Genomic DNA, 18,354 nt, shown 5'->3' with positions numbered 1-18,354 from the left:
ATTCACAGATTCACAGATTTTTCTAGGTTGGAAGAGACCTCAAGATCATCGAGTCCAACCTCCGACCTAACACTAAGTACTCCACTAAACCATATCCCCAAGCTCTACATCTAAACGTCTTTTAAAGACCTCCAGGGATGGTGACTCCACCACCTCCCTGGGCAGCCCGTTCCAATGCTTAATAACCCTTTCGGTAAAGAAGTACTTCCTAACATCCAACCTAAAACTCCCCTGTCGCAACTTTAGCCCATTCCCCCTCGTCCTGTCACCAGGCACGTGGGAGAATAGACCAACCCCCACCTCTCTACAGCCTCCTTTCAGGTAACTGTAGAGAGCGATGAGGTCGCCCCTGAGCCTCCTCTTCTCCAGGCTGAACAAGCCCAGCTCCCTCAGCCGCTCCTCGTAAGACTTGTTTTCCAGACCCCTCACCAGCTTGGTCGCCCTTCTCTGGACTCGCTCGAGCACGTCCATGTCCTTCCTGTAGCGAGGGGCCCAAAACTGAACACAGTACTCGAGGTGCGGCCTCACCAGAGCCGAGTACAGGGGCACAATCACTTCCCTCGACCTGCTGGCCACACTGCTTCTTATACAGGCCAGGATGCCGTTGGCCTTCTTGGCCACCTGGGCACACTGCTGGCTCATATTCAGCCGACTATCCACCAATACTCCCAGGTCCTTCTCGGCCAGGCAGCTTTCCAGCCACTCACTGTTGCTGCGAGTTGTCAAATCCTTTGGCTGTAGCTTTACAGAGGGACACAGTCTGTTTAAAAGAGAAATCTGAGGACATCGTGTGGCCCACCTCACACAGAGACTGGAGGGACAGTCAAAACAGAAAAGCAACACCAGGGCTCATCCCTGAATTCCAGTGACTTGGGTCTCCTCGGGATTAAAATAACTTCAGGCATCTGAGACAGGAAGTGACAAACATTCACGTTCCCTCTCCACAAAGCAGGGAAGAATGAAGGTGGCAGGGAAAGGACAATTCTCTTCCAAATTAATTCAAACGTTTTAACTGCAAGCACGCGTGTGATACAAGTGAGTTTAAGGACCAAACAACTAGGAGTTCCTTGGTGCTTTGTTGTATGCTACTCCCTCTAGATAGTACCAGCACCATACTGAAACATCAAACAAGCTTTAGAAGCCTTAGATGTACAAGTCTTCCTTCAGGGACTTGTTTGTCTTAGCATACCAAAGTAAAAAGCCACAACAATTCAGGTGAACATCAAAAGAAACAGACGCTGACATTTTAGGATTTTTTTCCCGAACAAATCCTGTAATTACCTACCTTTCGAAGAATGTCTTCTGCTAATGTGAGGAATGCCTTCTCAATGTTTATATTTGCTTTTGCACTAGTTTCGAAAAACCTAATACCATGCTCCCTAGCAATCTAAACCAAAAAAGAAAAAAGAAGGTTAGCGTTATTGTAGTGTTATTCGGTTGATGCTGCTGTAACTTTGGGATTAGTAACATTTATGAGCACGTAATATTCTTTCAGTGTGGCAGGCATCAGAAGTACTAGCTAAGCAAAATGTCACACAAGAAGATTCAGAACTTAAATCAGAAACAGCAGTTAAAGTGTATTAAATTACAAGCTGATGCCTGAACGTAAGAGGACAGATACCACACAAATCAGTCGCACGACAAGTAACTTAACAGAGGTTGCTTGCAGAATTTTAGCTATCCAAAACAGAAGGAACTGCAGCTGAACTCACTCCATTCACGGCAGTTGTTCACAATTAAACTTCCAGGAAAACGTTCCTTAGGCTTACAAGGCAGCAAATCCAGCTATCTTGTTTGTTCCCTGGCATGCCCCGCCGTGGCATTTAAACCACCCGACAATGGCAGGAAGTCTTGGCACTGATTTGCTTACTTGGATAAGCAAGTTTTTGTCCACACCTACCTGTTCACCTTTTGCTTTAGGAACAACTCTTTTATCTTCCATGTCACACTTGTTTCCTAACAGCATCCTCTCCACATCTTCATTGGCATGCTAAAATGAGATAACAGACAGGTTTACAGATCTCCCCCAGCAAGCAGCAGACAGCTACTGTACTTTTGGATTTCCACACTGTTTGAAGTCCAGGCTAACGCTCACACGTCCAGCTGACCAACTCTTTCCTGAGTCCTAACAAAGACTGTCAGGAATCATTCTTCAGACCCTACCCTTAAACTAAAGAGCTCATGTATCCAGGAAGTGGAATTAGACAACGACAACAGCCCTGAGACAGGACTGCCACCATCCCAACGTCAGTTATTCTTCCCTTTCCTTTTTATTTGTGTAGTCTAAGTGTGAAGTCTTCCTTTCTGAAAAGGATTAAGTGCTGGTTTGCAGCACAGATTCTTCCAGCTACCAGCATTCACCTAGCAAACCCCGGTTGGGTCGCATTCAGTGACATGGGAAAAGCAGCAGCTTCCTGCCTGGCACTTCGAAGCCTTAGGTTTTTCGTGTGCTAGACACACACACTTACAGAAACAATGCTACAAAGGCCAAAACATCGGAGGACAAAATGAATTCCAAACCAACAGCTGCCAACAATCAAGCTCCACGCACTGCAATGGCTCCAGCCGACACTGTTGCTTTTTTGGGATTTAAGGGATTGTCTGGATAGTTTTGCCGTAGACAGGTAAGCCTCCCTAACAACCACAACAGTGCTTTCAACCACTACAAAGCTAAACAACAGAAAAGGTGTTTATAAGTTATGAAAAAAATACTTTTTTTGTTGTTTGTTTGTTTGTTTGAGGAGTTCCTGGATTAAATAACAAAGGCAAATCTAAGCTCTCCAGCACCACGCTATCACGGGAGCACAACTGCATGTCAGCTTTGTGCTTTAGCTCTATCTGCTAAGTGTTTCGTGCGGAAGTTGGCAAACTCATGCAGTGAAACGGCACTGACTCTCTACCAAGTGCACACACAACACTATGTCACAAAGGGAAAACTGAAGTGAGCACCGGGCTAACGCTCAAGATCCGACGAGAAGCAGGACCCCATATGCAGGGAATCAGCCTCGTAAGGCAAAACAGACTACCAACGGGTTTCTCCAGGAATGCTGTATGAACAAAAATCCCTCAGCTGTCCAGTTATTGAAATACTGCCAATATCCACCATAACAAGGCAAGAACACTCCAGGGATACCCATCAGACCAGCGGAGAAGCTCCAGCAGCCACAGCACGAAGCATCACTTAAGTGGATAACTGAGGTACTTTGCAGCCTGACATGAGAAGCTTCTTGGAAAGTCTAATCTGAATTTACTTTCACTCCAACAGCTATAATGCTATTTTACAGCAGAGTTACTAACACAACTACAGAGGGAAGAGCTTCATGCATCCAGCACTCCTGCTTATAGTAATAGCCCATTTCACATTCCTCAGGAGAATCGCCCCCAGATTTTTCCCTTCAAGTCATAAGGAGTAACAACAACCAGATGGCAAAGACACCATGTAGATTAAGACACCAAAAACGTTGATTTTTCGTGCCCACAGAACTGCTTACCCAGCAGCAGACCTCTCAAATACAGCCAGCCCTGTGCATAAAACCGAGCACTTGAACACCTCAGTGAACTCCTGCTGGCCTGAAGCAGAAGTGCTCGGCGTGGTGCACCTCTGCAGAACTGGCGGCCTTTAAATACTTCATATTTAGCAAGGATGAAGGTGTGACGTTGTTACACGTCTCTAGTTTTCCCAGTTATTTCAGAATCAGGGCTTACGTATCCTGTAGAAGCGCCTCTTTGCGCTCAACTGCAACTCAGAACACCAGCTTTCCTACCAAAAGTTCTCATTATTGAGAGAGTATCTTTGACAATATTAGGTCCTTGTAAAACAGAAGCGCTTAGCTGCTTCATTTGCTGCTGGCACTTGCAGCAACCCTGCACACGGGGGGACAGCCCCCGCCAGGCGTTTCAGCGAGCAGCCTGAGTGCTGGGGCTGAACCTCGGAGTCCAGGCGCACCTGAAGCGAGCCGCAGGGCTTGTGCTACACGGGTCTGAAAACGTGAGGCGAGCACCAACACGCGCCACCTCACACACAATGGCACGAATGACATCCTTACCCAACATCCTGGACACCGTGGCTTTTTTTAAACAAAGCAACAAACCTAAAGGCCTTGGCTTCAAGCTTACGTTTGGCTTGTTGCTGAGTCCCTTCCTGTCCTACCCCACTCCTTCCCCTCTTCTTACTTCCACGCCCACCTCGATCCATGCCTTTTCATAAACAGTGTAATTTCCCATTTCTCTGCTAGGAAAATTACAATCCCGAAGTAACATTTTTGCTCTGTAAGAGCCTTTCACCAGCCTCAGTGCTTCAAGCAGCAGTGCCTGACAGCACCCACCTGCTGACACTCAGGGCCATCTTTGTGCTTTCAAAAAAATAATAAAGCTGGAAGCCCAAACGTTTATTCCATTAGAGGACACCGTAACAGAAGTAAAAACTAACAGTCGTGCTGCTCTCTAACAATCGGGAATTCCCTGAGAACAAACTCCTAGGGGTCCGGGCACTGAATGCTTCCACATCAGTTTTTTCTGCTTCACTTGACCTCACTTGAAATTTTACCAACTTTGTGTGGTAAAATGCGGTAAAACCATTTTGCCTTGTTCGGTACTCCCCTAACAAAACCAACAACTGGCTACGCAGGTTTCAGTAAGTTGCTGGCATTCAACAAGAGCAGTTTGCAATACCACCTCTAACAGCAATGATAAAGCTGCAAATGCATCTGTACAACAGTTTTGGTGGAGACAACAGAGTGGAGGTAATCATATTTAATCATCCTTGAGACCTACGCAGCCATCCTAATAAAACGGGTTAGTAACAGAGGCGATACATCATTCCACAGCTGCCCTACAGCTTATGGCTTAGCGCAGTTCCTTTGCACACCACCTTGTGGTGGCTGCTCCTCCTGGAAACAGCGCTGCCCAGTTACCAACAGGCGTGTTCCTTACCTCCAAGTATCCTCCAGCACAGAAACAAAGTCTGTTCGTGCATGGATTTAACACATCTGGACACCGCCAGCCCCCGTGCAGTGGTGCAACCCTCCCTGCTGCTGCGGGGAGAGCTGAGGGGGGGAAGGCAGGAGGTGGGCCAGGTTCAGGACAGCCTGAAGTGTTATTCCATTGATGGGCCGGGTTCAGAACAGCACCCAAACCCCACGTTAAGTCACACACCACACCTTGGGCCAGTACAGAAGCGTAAGGTGCACTCGGTGGGACTCATGAGATGCTCTGCGGGTCACCACAGGCAGCTTGGGGCTGGGATCGTACAGCCTTTACTCACCTCATCTATGTTTCTGAGCCACTTGCTGATGTTTTCAAAGCTCTTGGCGTTGGTGATGTCATACACCAGCATGATTCCCATGGCACCTCTGTAGTAGGAGGTGGTGATGGTGTGAAATCGTTCCTGCCCTGCTGTGTCCCTGCAAAGAGAGCGCGTATCAGAGGCAAGCTCTAAAGGCACCAACGGGGTTTATCTGTTAGCCGGGTGTGCGTGGCCCAACCCGCCCTGTATTACAGCGCTACTGCTGGACGTGCAGTTTCCAACGAGTGGCAGGAGAGGCAGCAGCAGGAAGGCCCTTTCCCTCCCAGACGCAGCTGAACATTCAGAGAACAAAAAAGGCAAGCTTCGGTAAGCCACAGAAACTCGGGGCTTGAAGCTTCTCTTCTGGATTTTACTTTAAATGAGATTTTTTTTTTTAAAGAACATTTTTCAGAAAAAAACAGGACAGACGAAAGACATTGGACTGCTTAATGGGGCTCACACAGCTTCGTTTTCTGCCTTCTTAGTTATCTGTTGAACAGCAAAGCAGTAAGTCACAGCAGGTCTGCTACCTTACCCCGATAAATAAACCCGATATCAAGGCACGGTAGGAATTTGTTAATTTTAAACTTTGCATTTTTATTGACAACTCCGAACTTTTGTCCAAAAGAAGCAGCTTTTATTTCCAAGTCTCATCTCAGGGCAGCGTCCCAAAGACTTCTGAGCCCCAGTGGAGCGCAGCGATGGGGAACAAGAAATGCTCTCACATCACTTCGGCGGGACTGTGAGCAACAGCATCAGTGCCTGAACAACACTCTCTCCCTTCACTGACCAGATGTAATGTTTCCTGCAACGTTACATCAAAGCATACAAGAAATAAATCTAGGAGATGTACTATCAGTGCAACATTAAGTTGTCTATTTCTGTAAGGAAGACGCCGAAAACGGACTGTGAAAGATCACTGAAGACATCTACTTTGCCATCTAATTCTGAGATCTTTGATGGGATGCACGAGATTTGGCTAACCAAACTTGCATGCCATCGAAGTGAGAACTAGGATGTAACTGCACATTCTGTACGTGTCTTTCAGAGGACACAGACCTAGCAGAGTACATGTTTACAGACACTTTCAGTGACGCTTTTTGTACAAGCTGCACCGACAGGTGCCTGTGAAGCCGAACTGACCTAAGCTGACGCTGCCCAGCTGCCTTCAGATGACGTCCCCCAGTTGACCCGTGTTTCCTCGCTCAGAAACCAGTGACCTCGGAGGAGATCCCCCAGTTACACCAGTTCAGCTCGCTTCCCTTTCAGCTGTTTCTGAGGCCGCAGCGAACGCCTGGGTGGAGGGCAGGCGCCGCCAGCCCCAAGCCTGGTGAAGACCCGGCTCGCCCACGGCCCTGTCAGCAGGCGCTGGCTGTAGCTGCCCTCAGTTTGTTTAAGGACACGTCACATTTCTGGCCACGGGTCAGCTGACGGACAGGGAGTCGGTCAAAAGCCCCCACATCCCACAAAATCAGTGTAGAAAAGCTCCTGAGACGCAGGGCTTGCCAAGTTTCCTCTTGAGTCTCATCAGCTCCGCTGGGCTGGGAGCCCCGGCCTCTGGTCCAGCAGTCCCTGAGGCCGGCCGCTCTGTTCTCGTGTCTCCTCCTCGCAGGTGAAAACAGCGGCAAGAGGGCGAAGAGCAGAGCAGAAGGCCGAGGGGCAGGCCCCGTGCCGCGCAGCTTTGCTCGGGAGCGTTTCGCAGCCCCACGCAGAGCTCCGGCTGCCCCGCGGGAGCCCCGGTGCTGCAGAACCTCGGGGGTCCCGCGGCGCCCCGTGAAGACGCCTGGTGTTTCACGGCTGGCTTGAACGGTGCTGAATCCCTCCCAGTTCCTTTCTGTGCCATCTGGAAGTTCCTCCTGATGGCATCCCGAGGTCTCCCTTAGCACGACTTAGGGCCGTCAATCCTCGACCGACTCTGGTTACCTCGGCAGTGAGCGTTTCCCTTCTTCCCCCAGTTACACACGCAAACACAGCTCCTGCACCTTCCCCGCACTGCCTCAAGCCACTCCAAGTTCTTCAGACTTTATTCGCTGGCCAAAGGTCTAAAACAGCCTCACCCATCACTCTGGACTACCCCTGATTTACCCGCGCGTCACCGGGGTGCGGAAGCCAGGACAGTAATCCAGCGCCACACAGGAGAAGTTTCTAGAAGACTTCAGCATGCCTGTTCCTGCATCCCGCTGCATTCCCTCGTCACGAAGCAGGTTTTTCTGACATCTGGGTAACCGGTCACGCACACTGAACGTCAGAACTTTGCTTTTGTCTCTCCTGAACTTCACGGGGCTTTTTCCAGGGACATTTCTCCGATCGGCCAGAAGCGAGATGAAGGATAAGGCAGTCCTCTCTGCTATTTACGCTTTGCAACTTCTTCTTGTCCCGCTTAGCTTTAACACAGTAACCGCGCTCTCTCTTCCTTCATCGAACCCACTAAAGAAAACATTGCCTGGCACGGAACTCGGGACAGACCCCTGCAAAACATCTCTCGAGAACTCTTACTTACACACCGTTTATTTTCTCTCCTCGCGTGCTTCGCGTTCACTTGATAGCACCTTCGCCCAACCCAGTTCTCCGCAGCTTGCTTTTATCAGGCAGGGACGTCCCAGAAGAGCCTTCCCAAAACCACCAGGATTTATGGCACCTGCAGTTCCTCCCCCGACCGCCACGGCCAGTAAGCACCCCGCGAAGAACACACATTGATTTTTACACAGTTTGGCTTTGGCAGTGCTCAGCTGTTACTCACTGCCTGTCAGGTCCTACCCACCTACAACCAACTCGCTCAGCTACCTCCTACAGGATTTTTTCTGGCAATCGAAGCTAAGCTAACGGGTGAAAAGCGAGCTGGGGAGGCAAAATGCAAAGAACCTGGGATATTTTTTTTATTATTATTATTATATTTAAGTACTATCTTTGCCCTTTCCCCTCCTTAATGGATCTCTCCATTCATTATTCAAAGATAACTCTTAATGGCTGTGAGATTAGAGACCTGACTGAGGCAAACAGAGGAAGTGAGTTATGGTTTTCAAACCGCCTAGGACTGACGAATCCACCCTGAGTAAATGGCACGACGCAATCGGAGAGCGCGCGCCTTGCTCACTGCCCTGCTTCCATTCTGTTGCTCATACCTCTAGGATGTACGAGCGTGCTCTGAAACGATGGGCGTGCATTAAATCCTCGGTGGAGGTAAAATATTTGTGGAAGCCAGCTAGCTCTCCAAGCTAAAATAAATGCAGACGAGGATTATGGAGACAGCCAAAGAAAATGAGGCCCTACTGCGCAAGAGGGAACAGAGAACTGGGTTTGTTTAGCTGCAAAAGGAAGACAAAGAAGGCTGTGCTGGGGGATCTGGGAAAGGAGAAGCACAAGGAAAGGGAAAAATCTATTTAAATTAGTCTCATGCCAACACTGAAGTATGCATAAACTGTATCGTATTAGAAGTCTAACCAACAGAGAAAGGAATTTCTGGGACAGCTTTCCAGCTGACCTAGCAGAGACTAAGGGAACGTTAAAATGTACTATGATTTGTTTACCAAAGGTTTACGTGGATGCAACAACGAGAGATTGGATCTGATGATCTGTGAAGATCCCTCTCATCGGCACAGCTTGAAATCATGGTCTTCAACGTACCAAGCCAAGCAATTTCCCGCAGGATAATCCTAAGAATTTTATCACTGTCCCACTGTCTCTTCTTGCAGTATTTTGTAAACTACGCAGCAGAACATTGCATTGAACAGACTGTACCGCTAGTATCAGGCACACTCTGAAAGCCTCAGCAACTGGGTCAAAGGCTCTCCTTCACAAAGGAACATCTGTAAGACACCCCGTCACTGGAGATTTTGGGTTTTCTCAAGTAATATTCAGCCAGAAAAAAAAAAAATACAGATTTGCAATTAATGAAGTATCTGGTTGTTTTATAGGGAGTCAGACAAATGCCAAAATACGCTCTTCCACCTTGAGCTACGCACATGGTGAATGGCCTCAAAAGCTGCCAGTAGCAGGAGTTAGCCTTTCGATGTTCCTAGGGTAACTGCAAGAATTAAGGAGACTGATCATGCACTAGCTAGTGGAGCTGTCTGCAGCTCTGGCTGGCCACCACCGTCCTTGTTATATGCAAATTCCTGTGTTTAATAGGGAATTTCCACATGTAACTATTTCGGTTAGCTCTGCTGGTGCACATTTCCTTCACTTGAGAGAGGTGTTCCATGCTGGACGGTTATTTTTGCAACAAGCTCGTTCCTGAACAAAACAAAATTCTGCAGAAACTTCCCTCGCCATAAATGTGTTCCCAGCGAAGATGCAGGGATGGAAAAAAATATTTTATGCTCTAAACAATTACAAAATGCACATTAAGAAAATATAGCTACTTCTAAAATTGGGAATCAGACAAAATACTGTAGGAAAGCCCACTGACAGACAAGTTTTAGGTCAAGACCGGAGGGATCAGAGGAGCCTCTACCTAAATACTGTGTTATGTCTTGAACCCTATCCCTCCAGCGCTCCATGCCGTCAGCATCAGGGTGTTCGGTCTGCTGCTTTTTGCGTTCACTCTCCCAATATCACCATCCTGTAAATCCACCCTTAGGATCAGCTCTTACAACGCACAGTTGTTTTCCCAGACTCTGGAGCCTGAAGAGAGAGACCAGAAAGCGGTTGTATTTTCTGCACGCAATTTTCTCAGAATATTCTTGAATAACTGGAAAGAGGGCTCCTGGGCAAAATTCTTCTGCCACAGCAAAACAGGGCACATCATGATCCGCTTATTTATCAACTTCTGTTCAGAAATACCTGGTGGGTCTGGGTTTGTTTTTTTCCCTCCACGTTCTCCTTTCTCCACCTCCTCCCTGTTATGCTGAACAGGATCTTCTCCAAGTCTCTCGCTCCTGCTGGTGAATTTCCAGCAACTTCGATTTCCACCGTCCTTGACCTTAAGGAGCCCTTCCTTCTCTTCAGCGTCTGCTACCACTGTGTATTTTTGGATGACAACAGTATTTCCTTTCAGCCTTCGCTTCCTTCGTTTCACCAGGATGACAGACGCAGATCTGACCCGTGTGTGTTCTTACAGGTGCCAGGCCTGGCCAAGCCAGGGGTCTGACGGCACCCAGTCCTCTGCAGACCAAGGAATTCCGGAGCCAGAGATCACATTTGTGCACCTAACAGTAGAAAACAAGCTGCTCCTCCGTGAATTCCCTTGTGAACACGTGCACGCCTGCAGCTACCACGACACCTTGTGATGAGCTTACCTTCACTTCTGACGTTTTGCACGTGCCCCCGTCCAGCCTTACGCTAGAGCTAACGCTTTGTACTGGGAAGGGCACTAAGTTAGAGCGGCCTCAGCCTACCTTTTCCAGCACACCTACGGTTTTATAATTGTGCTTTGGTCACTCCTCTCACAGCCCAAAGAATCCTAACTTTTCCCAGTTCTCAGAACAGCTGTAACACCCCTCCGTCATCCTACTTGCCTCTTGCTAAGGCATGCTGATCAAAACCGTACCTTACGTCCGGCTGTGACGCTTCCTTCCCTGCCCACTGGAAACCACCTCACCCACTGGATCAGGAAAACCACATTTAATTTTTCAATGGCTACGTCGTGCTAACAAGTTCAGTGAATTACAGCACACCTCAGCCTTCCACTTTCCATTTCAAAGCAATTCTACCTGAGGCCTGGAGAACGTGGTATTGCATTCTTAAAAGCTGAATTTGGAGCTCTGCTACTCTGTTCCTCAAAAGCGTTTTTTATCTCTTCTGCAACAATAACACCAGCTTTTCCTAGAGCAGTGCTCCCTCTTATTTTGGCACCTCTGTTTTCCCCCCCTTCTCTGTACGTTGATAATCACTGAGAATATTAACATTTTTCAAGACATTTATCAGCATCACACCTTCCAGGCCCCACCCAGCACAGCTCCGCTCCCATCCTGCATTAGATTCACTACCGGTGCCTTTCCACATGGCACTGTATCACGGACCAGGAGAGCAGGATTTCTAAACAACAGCCTAACCAGGAAGATCCTGGATTCTTCCATCACGTGCCAGCACGCAGAATTTGCCATACCTCAGCTCCTCCTGTTGCACCTGCACTGCAGCAGCTCATTCCTTTGGAAGGCCAGTCCCGAGAGCCCTGTCCCCTCCCGCCCCAGTCCCGAGAGCCCTGTCCCTTCCCGCCCCAGTCCCCAGAGCCCTGTCCCCTCCCGCCCCAGTCCCGAGAGCCCTGTCCCCTCCCGCCCCAGTCCCCAGAGCCCTGTCCCCTCCCGCCCCAGTCCCGAGAGCCCTGTCCCATCCTCCTTGCTCGCAGCCCAAGCCCTCCTGCAGGCTTGCCCAGCCGAACCAGGGCTACCCAGAGGCTCCCAGCACACAGACATATCCCCACGTGCTCCCCATGCCCGTTTCCTGCCTCCCCTTGTCCCAACCTCCCCCTTTCAACGCTGTTTTGCAACAAAGACATTTTCATTTGGAGCACTGTGAATACGCCTTAATCCTGGCTTGATCCTTACTGAACAGCAACCTCCCTTTTAATAGCAGTGAGCTATCACGTTACTTATCACCTCTGGCAAGGTTTAGCTCAGCTTGACCTTGCTATTCCTGCTTTACTCCTATATATGTATTTTAGAGGTCAAGGCATGACTGAGATACTGCCATGTCTGCTCATTTTCCATACCCGAGACGAGGAAGGCAGCTAGCCTGCCTCGTACGAAAAGGAACAGTTGTATTAGAAAACGCCATTTTTATCTGTGCGCTGTAAAACTAATTGCCCATTGAGACTGCACCTCTACCCCAAGGAGTACAAAAGCCAGTATTAGTCACTTGCACTCCAGTGTCAAGGATTTTGAAGACATTGCAGGGCAGTAAAACACAATGGCCCAGCTTTGCAGGCAGGCAGAGAACAGCATAAGAAAGATTTAATACACGGGTGATGAAGGATGACATGCATCAGCGAGAGACAGGTCGATACGGTAATTTTGAACTGAGGAACAGCTTATTTCTATTGTTTTCTGCATGGGAAAAGAACCCCACTTCTCACCTACGTACACAACAAACGCTACAACCAAGTACTCGACCACTCCCGCTGATGCAGGATCCTCGTTCTGTTCGCTCTCGCCAGCGATGGCTCATTAAACTCAGCGCCCTCGTAAACATCGAGCAACTTTATGTAAGGAAGTCCTCTGAATTTGGGAAGCAGCTAACATATCCTAAGCTAAGGTACAAAACGCTGTCACCGTCGTCATTCTGCAAACAGCTCAGTATCACTGTTCCGAGAAAAACCTCACATTAGGTACCAGTCTGGAGAAGCACCATTAGTAATAACGATGATGAAAACAGGAGTAACAAGAAATATAAAGAGAGGCCAAACCTGCCTTTGCTACCCAAGACGTTTAAGAATAAAACGGGCGGTCCGCAAGCAAGAGAACAGCATCATGGAAGGCTGGAATGGGAGCTGGTGGCGCCTTGGAGAGCCACGGCTGGGCTTACAGCTGGCTGGGCGATGGCACCAAACCCAGCAGAGAGAAACAGGGCGAAGGGAAACAGGGCAAGCACACCACGGGACGGCAGCTTTCAGGGAGGGGGAAACGTCACAAATGAAGCAGTGGTTGTTCCCCCCCTAAGTTCTGAGGATGGATGTGCTGCACGAAGCGTGCCTGACGCAGAAGCACGTCTGCAACGTAACACAAACTGAAAACCTCCAGGTGCTGAACGTCTCTTCTCCTGCCCTTAACTGAAACCGACTGCTTTCTTTTCGTGGTCAGTTCCGTATCTTCTGATGAGCTTATTCAAGCACGGAGCTGTGTCCCAGCGAAGTTCCACCTATGGCTCAAAGACAAGTTTTGTTTTCATTCAGCTACGTTAGCTCCTGTGCCCTTACTTCAGGTACAAAAGCACGACCGTGCTCCGGGCACAAGAAAAGCTCTGGGTACAGCCTCAAGTTCACGTGGGAAACGTTTGCATCCCTTGCAAAAACTACGGTAGCGGGAGCGAGGTGTAATTCTGCAAACGTTACACAACCCCTACAAGTGCAGGGCGAGTTTAAGGACAGGAAGCGGTGGTTAAATATAGATGCGCTGCACAAAGCCTCCTCGCCAAAACGCGTGGCTGTTCTGGCCAAATTAGCGTTGGGCAGAGCTCCTCATAAAGGCAAGGCTGCGCTGCGGCGGCTCGGACGGAGCCTAGATGCCCTGCTGGCTTTGGTTGATGTCGTTTTGGAATCATAAGTGCATGCTACAGGAGCTTTATTTTCCGCTTTCCAAGTCTCATTTCAAATGTGAACTTTCAAACTAGCAGGAACAAGAAGCACGCCTCTGTAGGTGCAGACAACACCCTCCCATCTCTGCAACATTGAAAGGGTGCAATTTCACAGAACCTGGCTCAACCAAAGCCCTCTTTTCCTTTCTCTAAGCCACTAAACCCCACAGTGCTCACAGCTTCATTGCAGTTTGCTTCTCTCTCTGTACACACGTTCCACATCCCCAGTATCCCCTATTTTCTGTCCTTCCATTTCATAACAACCCCATCCAACGCTGAGTTTAAGGCTTCCTTTTAAGTCACTCCAACATTTGGCTCTACCCACAGCAAAGCCGCGTAACTCACAGCACCCAGGCTGCTGTGGGAACAAGTCAGGCACGGTAATTGTTAGAAGCTGTGCTTTGATCTGGGTTGGAAATCTGAACGCAGTCTAATGAGCTGCTATCAGAGCGAGAGATGCCCAGCAAGTCGATCGATGAAGCTCTATTACACCTGAATGCCTCTTTAGCTAATGCTCTCAGTCCCTTCCTTTTCGCTGCTCTGCTTTCAGCTCCCAGTTGATCTATACCCATCTTCCCGCAGACATCTCCATCTCGAACGCTGCCCTTGCGGAGCTGGTTACCCTTTGTGGCTCCCCGATGGAGCGCTCCAGCGCAGAGCTACTTCACCATCCACGCGCTTCTTCATCGACCCGCTGCGCAGTTCCTACAGCAAAACCAACTTGGGGAACTCGTTCCCTTGCCGGACACAAAGCAAAATAACCAAGTTGTCTGATTTCTTGCAGGACTGGGATATGAGAAACAGCTCAGAGAAGGTGCAGAAAGATAGATCCCAGGCGGCTGAACGATCATCCTTCCCGATGAACAGTCCTCGGGCACTGCAGCGACTGCTCAGCCAGAGGAAGAACAGAGCCAGAGCGCCGAGAGCTCTGCACCTACCCACACCCACACCCTCGGGCAGGACAAGATTTTTTATTAGTGGGGGACAAAAGGAGCAAGTTCTGGACTCTCAGTGCAGCTGGAGAACACACCAGCAATACACGTACTCGGCTGAAGAGGGAGTTTTAATTAAAACGCAGGCAAGGAGAAGCCATTAGCTTCCTGACCTGACTTGTCACGGGGCTATTAAAATGGGAATAAAGAAAATCACTAGTTGGGCAGGCACAACAAGCTAAAGGAAAGCAGTGCAAGTTCTGCTTCGTGTGAGACTTTCCAACAGGACAGCAGTCACACTTTCAGCCAGCCGAGAAACTCTCTGGTTTACTACGGAAAACTATAAAGTAAGTGCTGAGTGACTGCACTTTCTTGCTGACGCAGAGGAAGGCTACTAGTCAATTTAAAGTCCAAGATTTGAGGCGACTCCTAATTTAAGGCTTCCAGTTTTAAACACCTCCCACTAAATCACAGACTACGAGCATCCTGACTTGCCACCAGCCTGCCCAACAGAGCAGCCCCGCTGCAGCGTCTGCAAGTCCAACACCCAGATCTCTTCCCCGTTTCTTGAACAGAGGTTAGGAGAGCTTTACTACTTCCAAAAATGCCCAACACCAGCACCGTTACATTCCTGCATGCAACCTCCAAAAAAGCAAACCCCTCTCCCAAAAACCTGCTGAAGGCGGCCGCCCAGCAGGATGCCACCGCGCAGCTTCTTGGGCCTGGTACTCACCAGATCTGCAGCTTGATCTTCTTTCCTTGTAATTCAACGGTTTTAATCTTGAAGTCTATCCCTAAAACAAACAAGCAAATAAAAAAATTGGTATTTATTTACAAAAAAAGCAATTGCACATCAGCTCAGAACGGCTCCAGACACAAGAAGAGCTTCTCCTCCTGCTGGCCCTCCCGGTGAGGGCGGGGTGCCCGCCAGGCTGGACGCAGGCAGGCGCCCTCCAACGCCCCCAGGCCGGCCCCAAGTGGCCAAGGGACACCGCCAGGTAACGCTCCTAAGGCCATGTGGTTTGCAAAACCTTTTACATTTCTTGCTTATTTCTAAGAAAAATGTCATTTTTTTTGCAAGTTTTTTGAGAACCTCCTAGAGAAGAAAATTTGGGCGTCTAGGTTTTAAAAACCTAACCAAAACAGCCAGCTTGCTTCTTGCTTTTTAAAAAGCATTTTCCCCCAAACAACTAAGCCGCGATATTTTGTGTACGCTGAAAAATGACATGAGATGTTGTGGAGATTTTTTTTTTTTTTTCCTTTTTACACTTTTATCCCTAACCCTCGTGCTACCACCATTTCAACAAACTCCTCCAGAAAGCCTGGCTTTTTCCTGAGGTTCTCTCTCCTTCCTATTAATCTTGGTCGAGCAACCTACCTGTAAGAGCAACGCCAGCCACAGAGCTCAGCGCTCGCGACCCGCTCAGCATGGCTCAGGGCGGTCAGCACGTGGCAGGGCCCCGCACGGCAGCAGGTCTGGGGGGCTGGCAGAGCAGGGGACAAAGGACCGCTGTCCTGAGAAGACTCGGGAGAGGAGAAACCATCACACTGACTAGGGGCCGCTAGCCACGATCAGTCCTGACGCCAGCATTTGGGATTTTCATTACTAATTCTGGTGTCATGAATTGCCTACCAGAGCGAGAGGCATCGGGCAGAGGACGATCCAAATAAGAAATCAACGATCCCGAGGACAGAACAGAAACAGGGGGCGGCCGTCAGCACTGCAACATGCAGCATTACAGGCCTGGTAGCTGGTTATTTCTTCCGTGAGCGGAGCTGTTTCTGCGCAACAAAGAAAGAGGACAGACGGACGGCTAACGGGCGAGCATTTTACTTTCAGTGAGTAACCAGGAACCCACGCAATATTTGAGAATATTGCCAAGAACCAAGAACCAACCTGCAATATTTGCTAGGACAAGCAAATACAGTCTTGCGTGCACCTGCTGTGAAATCTCCATCCGGGACTGGGAAACACGCACATTGCTGGGTAAGACGCTGGTGAAAGCTCACTTTTGTACGCTCTTGTACTTTTTGCACGCTTGCAACGCGTGCGAACCGGTGGCTCCCCCAGAGCGACGCGGCACCAGGCAGGCTGGGCCCAGCACAGCTCCCCGTTTCGGGGATGTAAGGCTGCGCGGTGATTCACGGCAGGGGCTGTACGCAAGGCAGGAGCTGTTCACCAGCCCTAGGATGTCAGCCTGGAGCCCGCGCGCATCACTGTCGGGTACGTGTGCCATTTATTTCCCCGTTAGCCAGGCAGCACAGCGTTACTCACACTAAGTTACAACTGCGAAGCAGTACAGCTGCTGTCATACGTACCCGGCTTGGGAACCAAGCCCGCCGAACGACCAGAAGCACCCTTTAGCCCGAGTTTTACCATCCCCACGCGGTGCCACGCGCAGCCGAGCTGCTTTGCTGCGATGTGGCGCTCCACAGCAACGCTATCGGCGGTACCAAACCAACGCCCAGGGCGTTTGCCAAAAGATCTTAAATACAGGTATTTTAGGCAGCGACACCTGCTCTCAGGTCCTGCCCGGGTAAAGCAGGATGTTTGACAGCCACTCGGTGTGTGCGTTAAGATAAAGCGAGCTGCTGACCTACCCAAACAAGTCAATTCTCCTCCGCGCCGAGAGGGATTTAGGTAGCTCTAACACTTGGGGATAAAACAAACCTCTGATTCCACGTTATACCCAGCTCCCGCTGCAATTGCAAGGTAATACCGGCTCAGCCTTCGAAGCAGAAGAGATGCTATCAACAGAGAGGACCGCCCGCCTCCAGCTGCCTTCCCGGTGGCTTTGGCAGACTGGAAGAACTGGCCGTCGGCATGGCCGCGATGCTTGCCCCAGGCCTCCCCAGCGAAGCGCCCGGCTCCGCGGTGCTGCAGGAACAGAGGCTTCGGAGAAAGCTCCTTACAGGCACGGAGCTTCCAGGAACACTCAAGTTCAGGAGAGAGTTTAAGATGGTAACAGGCATAAAAATTGAATGGCGTATTACTATCACAGGAGGGTAATGACAGAACTACTGAATTAAAGATGAGCACGAAATGAGTTCCTCATCAACTGTTGGTGAGATATTCACCAAATTCAACAGGGCAAGCTGGAACCCACAGAAAAACCTGGACGTACACAGCCAGCCCACTGCGCCTTCAAGACGACGACGCCTTTCCGAACAAAAACCTGGAATTTGCTGTGTTTCCGTACAGCTCACGGGGTTCAGCAAGGGAGCCTCCTCGTGGGAAGGCTGTCCAAGCTCTCTGGCTCACTCCTGGGAACTGCAAGCACCGGCTGCGTACAGCGACACCTACACAGGCCTAGGGCTGGCCAAGAGCTGATGGCTTTAAGAAGACAGGAGCTGTATCTGGATTCTTTTGGTTCCTGGCCCTGCGGTACCAAGGCCTGAGCACCAGCAGACCTCGCGGGGTGTGCACAGCCTCTGTGGTTCCAGAAACGCTGCCAGCCACCGCCACGCGCCTGCCTGAGGGGGCGAGGAGCAGCACAGAGGCCAGGAGGAGATCTGGAAGCTGCAGCACCAGCCCTGCGCACCAGGCCACTGCGATCCAGCTCCTAAGTCTCTGTACCAGCAGCGGTTATCACTGCCGCTCTCGAGAAGGCATGCCAGCTTTGTCTGGGTAAGGGCACCCACCGAAGGTCCGGTGAACGCAGAGCTATTTCCTCATCCCTTCCGAGCTTCCACTGCTTCAGATGAAAGACGTTAACGAAGACCCAGGACTTGTGACAGCAGAACAGAGGACGTTATATTCATAATCACCGCACCCAGTTATGTATCACTTTACACCTCCCCAGGCCCCTGCCAAGGTTCTGCAGAGATCCCTCTCCTCTCGCTAAATCACAATCCAATTATTCTTGAAAAGGGAAAGGCAGAAAGCCATCAGCGCGAGCGGGAAGGGGG

The 18,354-nt window shown here is 49.8% G+C and overlaps 1 protein-coding gene across 1 annotated transcript in view; it reads right to left on the bottom strand.

Moving 5' to 3' along the window:
• The window catches only part of RAB10 (RAB10, member RAS oncogene family), a 43,689-nt gene that overhangs the window by 4,782 nt on the left and 20,553 nt on the right, over positions 1-18,354 (bottom strand). The window contains exons 2-5 of the mRNA XM_083830520.1: positions 15,179-15,239; positions 5,264-5,402; positions 1,901-1,990; positions 1,286-1,387 (exon numbers count right to left, since the gene is read on the bottom strand). Coding sequence (XP_083686646.1) covers positions 1,286-1,387; positions 1,901-1,990; positions 5,264-5,402; positions 15,179-15,239 — 392 coding nt within the window. The remainder of the gene's footprint in view (positions 1-1,285; positions 1,388-1,900; positions 1,991-5,263; positions 5,403-15,178; positions 15,240-18,354) is intronic.

The sequence above is a fragment of the Anser anser genome (assembly GCF_964211835.1).
Source record: "Anser anser genome assembly, chromosome: 3".
Taxonomy (NCBI): Eukaryota; Metazoa; Chordata; class Aves; order Anseriformes; family Anatidae; genus Anser; species Anser anser.
The sequence above is the reverse complement of the archived record's forward strand: the minus strand, read 5'-3'. Positions and strand labels throughout refer to the sequence as shown.